Source organism: Nicotiana tabacum, chromosome 11, assembly GCF_000715075.1.
Source record: "Nicotiana tabacum cultivar K326 chromosome 11, ASM71507v2, whole genome shotgun sequence".
In the NCBI taxonomy this organism is placed as follows: domain Eukaryota; kingdom Viridiplantae; phylum Streptophyta; class Magnoliopsida; order Solanales; family Solanaceae; genus Nicotiana; species Nicotiana tabacum.
The window spans coordinates 10,516,966-10,525,267 of NC_134090.1; the positions used below are offsets into that span (position 1 = coordinate 10,516,966).

The window sequence follows — 8,302 nt, forward strand, 5'->3', positions numbered from 1 at the left end:
GGACCCACTGTAAAGCCCCGTAAATTCTTTTAGTTAACTCCTACTAATTTTGAGCTTGAGAATGCAATGTATTTAAATCTGAGCTACATGATTATTCGAGTGGAACAAAGTTATTGGAATGCTTAGGGACAATATCGATACATAATCATTGAATTAGTGGATGTTACAAGGTTATCAAATGCATTTGGAGCATTTCAAGTTTCTATTCATAAGTGCTGAAATTTTGAGTATTCAATGGTATGTAACCAACTTGAAGAGTTGGAATTTAATAAGGAAAACAAGGATTTAAAATCCTAGTCTTTAGATGACAACGAGAAAGGATTTAGAAAACTAGGAAAAGTGGTTGGCCAACAAAGAGACAAGTGAGGGACAATAGAATTAATTAAATAACAAGGATAAGGAAATAATGGAAGTAATTATGAAAGACAAAAGCAAGTGGGAAATAGAATGATTAAAGTTGAAGACCAAAATGTTGGTTCTGTGATGGAATAAATTAGAACCCAGTGAAGGCGTGCAACTCAACACCCGAAATTTAGAATCCACAGCTGAAGTTTTTGTAGGCATTTTGTAAAGGGAGAGATTATATTATATTTGACTTGGTCTTGGGGATTAGAGAGAAGGAGCAGCTATTTACCATTAATACATCTTCAAGGTAAGAATTAAATGCTTTTCTTTGATAAATTTGATTTATTTATTATATCTCTTAACCCTCCAACATCGTGGGATTCATAGATTTTTTGAAGATAATCTCAAGGACATTTCAAGAAACTATAATCTTGAAACTTTTAGGGTTTGACAAAGAGGTAATTTCTTCACTCCAATCTTATGTACCATACTCCACGGGTGTAGTAGAGTATATTTATGAAGTTAGATTTGTATTTAAACATCTATTCATAAAATCCTAGAAGCTAGTCTTGAAATTGAAAAGTTGGTTGGTAAGAATGATGAATAGTGATAGGTGTTGTTTGAACAATGTTATTTTGAGTTTATAGTGGAATGACTAGATTCCATAACAAGTTTAATAAATAAGTTGGAGTTAAAATTTAAGGATTGTCATTCAAATAATCAAATGAGAATTTTTGTTAAACTTACAAGATTAGATTTAAGTGTTAGACACTTAGTTGGTTTAGTAGGTATCATTGTGATTCGTTCTTGAATTATGTGAGTTCGTATATGCAGATCGTGACTAATTGGCGTTATTGGATCATTTGTGATACGGTTGGAAGCAATTTGAGGTACGTTGAAACTTACTATCCTCAGAACTTTTCTCCAAACTCATATCAAAACACAATTAAATTGAGTTTCAAATAGCGAGTCCTAACTTGTGGGGACGAGTGAGTTGGGATTTTACCATTCTTGCATCATAAAAAATTTAAGTGATTTGAATATTATTTTCCTGAAATGTTGTATCTTAATTAAAGAAAAAAAAACTAAATAAATAAGGAATAACACTTGTAGTATTTTGAGATGAAAATACATGAGTTGTAAAATATCTTGGATATAGCTATTCTCAAATAGTTGATCTGGCTATAAATATCATCATTGATAAATGTAAAGGTTTTGGGAGTTACTTAAATTCACCGAGATTGACCTTGGACATTTTTCCTCATTATGTCATGAAACTACACGTGCCGGTGTAGGTGAACCTACCTTATGGTTAGGGACTACGGTAGAGTACTTCCCATTAGGGGTACTATTGTGTTACTTTATTAGCATGGCTGAGTCGATCCGTGCGGCACAATGATGAAACGACCTGAGCAAGTAGGGTATATGATACTTGCCACTAGGTACATAACCTAGTTGACCTTCTTTCATGTCGGTGATGGTATAGTGCTCCCGGTAAATGAAAAATCTAACATGATTTTGCAAAGATCAATGATAAAGGAAGACTTTGAAATATGTTTTACCATATTATTTTATTGTACTTTTTAAATTGTTAATTGATATGAATACTTCTTTCTTGATATCATTTATTATTGCATATCTTATGTCTTCTTAAATATCGTCCTATTTTATTTTTGGGGAACGGTTCATGATTAGTACTAGGCATGCGGAGCTTAGGCCTTTAGGCCACATTTCCATTTTCTATTTTTAGGGACTGGACCTGAGCAACTTGGACCGCGTGGATAGGGCAGCTCTAATTTCCCATTGACATTATTTGGTGAGACTCCACGCTTGTATTTGTGGAGGACTTTATTATATTAATATCCTTTTGAGCCACCGGGGTATGCCTTGACTGACTATTCCAGTTCGTGTCATAGAGATTCCATAGACAACAATAGTATTTATTTTGGGTTTTAATCCTATGGTTACTTATATGGTGTGCATGAATGAAATTTTCTTTTATCTTTATGAAGCTTTGCCTTCAAAGGAAAATATTTACTAAAAGACATTATTCATGTTTTGCGTATATCTTACAATGATTGAAATTTAAGAGCCTTTAGCATCTTCTTATTAAGCATATAGATAATCTATAGGATGGTTCACCCGGGTCGGGTAGAATATCGGGTGCCGGTCACATAGTTTTAGGGCGTGAAAAACTTGGTATCAGAGCCCTAGGTTCTAATTCGAGTCCTAGGAAGTCTATGTAATCGTGTCTGGTAGAGTTCTCTTTATTGGTATGTTGTGCACCATACTTATATATTCAGAAGGCTATATGGACATTATAAGAATACTTCACTCTTTCTTATTATTCTAGAATCGTACAATAGAACTAAGAAATATTTCCTAACTCGTGCGATATATCAATTGGCAGAAGATGGTGAACATGCGTGGCGGTAATATGAATCGAGAAGCTGCTCCTATACCTGATGCGGCTTCGGGAGGGGTACCCGCTAGATATAGGGGCTGACCTTCGAAGGCTGCAAGAGCACGAACTGTGCCAGTTCCAATGGCTCCAAGAATGGTCCAGGAGCTCGAGGAAGAAGTTAATGAGGCACCTACTCCACCTCCAGAACCAAATCACTTGGACAAGACCCTTACTTATATTAAAAAGGCTATGGATACTTTTGCTGACCTCATGGCTATACAGACCCAACAGAACCTTCAAGTGGGTATTCAGGCACTCCAACAAGGAGGGATGAGAGCACCAACAGTTGACGACATGGCACATTTGGCCATGAAATTTGTGATACTTGAGCCGCCAGTTTTCACTGGTACAGATCCCACTACAGACCCTCAGGACTTCTTAGAGGAAGTTGAGAAAGCTACTACTTTGCTGGGAATTAAAGACTACCGAGTGGTTCGATTGGCAACCTACTAGTTGAAAGACATTGTTGACCTCTGGTTCAAAGGGGTAGAGAAAAGTCAACCGGAGGATGCACTTCCAATAATTTGGGCAGAATTTAAGAAGATATTCATTAAGAAGTGGTTATCACCAGGAGTGAGAACCGCCCTTGCGATATTGTTTGAGACCTTAAAGCAGGATACCATGACCGTCCTTGAGTATAGCATCAAATTCGAGAAGTTATCCCGTTATGCTCCCCACCTCATCCCCACTGAGGATGAAAAGATTGATCGCTTTGCTCGTGGCTTGATTTCGGGCATCAGAAAAGATACAACTAGTGGGAGAAGGAACACTACCTTTACTGAGTTTGTAGATCTAGCAGTGGATTTCGAGAGGATTCATCAGGAGGAGAGGGCCAACAGGGAGCAGAACAAAAAGGCTCGGAATTTTGGCACTTTCAGTGCAGTGCCTAGTTCAAGCAAGGGGCAGAACAATAGAGGATCATCTGGACCACCGTAGTCTAGGATGCAGACAACTTTCAGTAGCCCTCCAGTGGCATACAGTTCCGAACAAGAAGACCAGTCTAGGTCCGTTCAGAGTGAGCATTGTACTACACAGCAGGGTCATAGTAGTGTGGGTTCTCATTAGTGTCAGCCTAGTGTTACCAGGGAACCCCGTGGTCCGTGCTATGGATGCGGGTTGACGGGTCACATCCAAAAGTTTTTCCCTAACGGGCAACAAGGTTCGAGAGCTCATCCGACACCTTCTATGGCTATTACTTCAGTTGCACCACCACCACCTAGGGGTAATGGGGCCTATAGCGGATGCAATGCAGGAAAAGTGCCACAGACAGCTGCTACTTCTCAGGGAACTCATCCTCGTTTCTATGCCATGCCTACTCGCCCTACTGCAGAGGCTTCAGATGCTGTCATCATAGGTATACTTAGAGTTTGTGCTCTAGATGCTTATGCTCTTATGGATCCTGGATTTACTTTTTCCTATGTTACTCCGTACTTTGCTTTGGATTTTAGCATGGATCTAGAACAACTATTTGAACCATTTTCTGTGTTGACTCTAGTGGGAGATCTTGTTATTGCCTCCCGCATTTATAGGGGTTGTGTGATCATAATCCAAGATCGAGAGACTATTATAGACCTCATTGAACTAGAAATGGTTGACTTTGATGTGATTATTGGGATGGATTAGTTATACAAATGTTACGTCATTCTTGATTGTCATGCTAAAGTGGTCAAGTTTGAGTTTCCTAATGAGCCAGTTCATGAGTGGAAAGGCAATATTGCTGAGCCTCGAGGTAAATTTATTTTATACCTTAAGGCGAAGAAGATGATCACGAAGGGATGTCTCTATCATTTAGTCAGAGTCATTGACACAACTGCGGAGGTAACAAGCATTCAGTCTGTGCCAGTTGTTAATGAGTTTCCTGATGTTTTTCCTGATGAGCTTCCGGGTATCCCACCAGATCGGATCATCGACTTTGGGATAGATGTGGTGCCAGATACTCAGCCGATGTCTATTCCCCCATACCGAATAGCTCCAGCCGAATTAAGAGAATTGAAGGAGCAATTGAAAGATTTACTGGATAAAGGGTTTATTAGACCTAGTGTATGACCTTGGGGTGCGCCAGTCCTATTTGTGAAAAAGAAAGATGGTTCTTTGAGGATGTGTATTGACTACATGCAACTTAACAAAGTGACCATCAAGAATAGGTACCCACTACCTTGGATAAATGACTTGTTTGACCAGTTGCAAGGAGCAAAGTTCTTCTCAAATATTGATTTAAGGTTGGGGTATCATCAGTTGAAGATTCGAGAGAAGGATATTCCCAAAACGGCCTTTCGGACCCGCTACAGGCATTATGAATTTTTGGTGATGTCATTTGGACTAACAAATGCACCCGCGACCTTTATGGATCTAACGAATCGGGTTTTCAAACCAGTTCTTGATAGATTCGTGATTGTTTTCATTGATGATATATTAGTCTATTCGCGAAGTCAAGAGGATCATGCCAATCATTTGAGAATAGTGTTGTGGACTCTTTTGGAGAATGAGTTATATGCCAAACCCTAAGTGTGAATTTTGGCTCGAATCCATGGCATTCTTGGGTCATGTAGTATCTCGTGAAGGTATTAAGGTTGATCCTCAAAAGATTGAAGCGGTTAAGAGTTGTCCTCGACCAACTGCATCGACAGAGATCCGCAGTTTCTTGGGATTAGCGGGTTACTATCGGTGGTTTGTTGAAGGATTTTCTACTCTTGCATCTCTGTTAAACAAGTTGACACAGAAAGCAGTGAAGTTTCAGTGGTCGAGTGCTTGTGAGAGAAGTTTTCAAGAGTTGAAGGCTAGATTGACTACACCGCCAATGTTGACATTGTCAATAGGTTTGGGTGAATGTGTGGTTTACTGTGATGCCTCTAGAGTTGGGTTGGGTTGTGTCTTGATGTAGAAAGGTAAGGTTATCTCTTATGCTTCTAGACAGTTGAAGATCCATGAGAATAACTATCCAACCCATGACTTGGAACTTACCGCAGTTGTTTTTGCTTTGAAAATTTGGTGGCATTACTTGTACGGTGAGCGTTGTGAAGTATAACCGACCATAAAAGCTTGCAATATATATTCAAGCAGAGGGAATTAAACTTGAGGCAAAGGAGATGGTTAGAACTATTAAAGGATTATGATTTAAGCATTCATTACCATCCGGGAAAGGCGAATGTGGTAGCCGACGTGCTAAGCCGAAAGTCAGGAGGTACCTTAGCACATTTACCGATAAGTAAAAAGCTTGTCGCTTGTGCCATAGCACGTTCCTCTCTTATTGAGTGTGTCAAGGCTAGTCAATTTGAAGATCCAAATTTGGTTAATATTCGAAATAGTATAAAATCTAAAGAAATCCCTGCATTTTCTCTTGATGAGGATGGGGTGTTGAAGATGAATGGTCGCTTGTGCGTGCTAGATGTTGATGGGCTTTGTAATGAAATTATGGATGAGGCGCACAGTTCAAGATATTTTATACATCTAGGGTCCACAAAAATTTACAAAGGCTTGCGGGAGATCTATTGGTGGAATCAGATGTAGGAAAACATTTCAGACTTCGTGGCTAAATGTTTAAATTGCCAGCAAGTAAGGATGAGCATCAAAGACCTGGTGGGTTGGCTCAAAATATTGAGATTCCACTTTGGAAGTGGGAGATGATTAATATGGACTTTGTTGTGGGTTTGCCTCGTACTCGCTTGAAGCATGACTCTATTTTGATGATTGTAGACCGACTTACGAAGTAGGCACATTTCTTACCGGTAAAGGTGACTGACACAACACCACAATATGCTAAGTTGTACTTGAAAGAAATTGTCCGACTTCATGGGATTACAACTTCCATTATATCTAATAGAGGGGCCCAATTTACTGCTAATATTTGGCAGTCCTTTCAAGAAGGATTAGGTACAAGTGTCAATTTGAGTACCGCTTTTTATCCACAGACTGACAGACAATCTGAAAGAACTATTCAGACCCTTGAGGATATGTTGCGGGCTTGTGTCCTTAATTTTGGTGGGAACTGGGATGAACACTTACCTCTGATCGAATTTGCCTACAATAATAGCTATCATGCTATTATCCAGATGGCTCCATATGAAGCTTTGTACGGACGACGTTGTAGATCACCTATTGAATGGTTTGAGCCACAGAGGTAGGACTACTTGGCCTCGATCTTGTATATGATGCCTTAGAGAAGATGGATTTGATTCAATAACGGCTTAAGACTGTACAAAGTCGACAAAAAAGCTATACAGATGTACATCAACGTAAGTTGGAGTTCAAGGAGGGTGATCAAGTGTTCTTGAAAGTATCACCAATGAAGGGCGTTATGAGATTTTAGAAGAAGGGCAAGCCATGTCCTAGATTCATTGGCCCATATCGTATCTTGAAAAGGATTGGGGAAGTAGCCTATAAGCTGGAGGTACCTGCATCGATGACTTTGGTTCATCCTGTTTTTCATGTATCGATGCTACGAGGGTATGTGCATGATCATGCTCACATCGCCTCACCAGAAAGTAGTAGAAATAAATGACGGCTTAACTTATGACGAAGAACCTGTTGAGATTCTTGATAGGCAAGTCCGTAGGTTGAGGACTAAAGACATAGCTTCAGTTAAAGTGTTATGGCATAATCATGAGGTCGAGGAGGCTACTTGGGAGGTCGAGGAATATATGAAAATCCGATATCCACACTTATTCGCAACTTCAGGTATGACTATTTTTTTTTGAAATTTTGAGTTTAGAGTTTATTATAATTTACTTCCATGGGGCAAGTGATTGATTGATTTATCTATTGCACATGGTTGTTAGACTTGCCATATGTTGATAAATTTAATTGTTGCGATGTTGGGAGAGGCTAAGTACTGATGTCCGGAGATATATGAAATCACAGATACATTCATTAAGGTAGTTGTGTGGAGTTGAGCCATGTAAGACCTTTTATATTGTATTCTTATAACTCGTTGTGAGGTTGAAATTTTGGGATAAGCCTATTAACGAAGAAAACTCTGCTGAAATTTTTTAATTTTTTTTAGAGTTAGTCAAATTTCGAAGCCTTAAAAAGTTAAGGAGTAAGCAAAAGGCTCGGAGATTACGTTTTTAGACTTTAACACGATAAGAAATTTACATTTGAGGATGAATGTTTCTAAGTGGGGGAGAATGTAAAGCCCCGTAAATTCTTTTAGTTAACTCCTACTAATTTTGAGCTTGAGAATGCAATATATTTAAATCTGAGCTGCATGATTATTCGAGTGGAACAAAGTTATTGGAATGCTTAGGGACAATATCGGTAGTTAATCATTGAATTAGTGGATGTTACAAGGTCATCAAATGTATTTGGAGCATTTCAAGTTTCTATTCATAAGTGCTGAAATTTTGAGAATTCAATGGTATGTAACCAACTTGAAGAGTTGGAACTTAATAAGGAAAACAACTATTTAAAATCCTAGTCTTCAGATGGCAACGAGAAAGGATTTAGAAAACTAGAAAAAGTGGTTGGCCAACAAAGAGATAAGTGGGGGACAATGGA

At 38.8% G+C, this 8,302-nt stretch overlaps 1 protein-coding gene across 1 annotated transcript; it reads left to right on the forward strand.

Moving 5' to 3' along the window:
* Positions 1 to 4,570: 4,570 nt before the first annotated feature.
* Positions 4,571 to 6,316, forward strand: LOC142165736 (uncharacterized). The gene is made up of 3 exons (XM_075224099.1): positions 4,571 to 4,849; positions 5,394 to 5,642; positions 5,870 to 6,316. The coding sequence occupies exons 1-3, from the start codon at positions 4,571 to 4,573 to the stop codon at positions 6,314 to 6,316; spliced, it is 975 nt and encodes a 324-aa protein (XP_075080200.1).
* Positions 6,317 to 8,302: the final 1,986 nt, after the last annotated feature.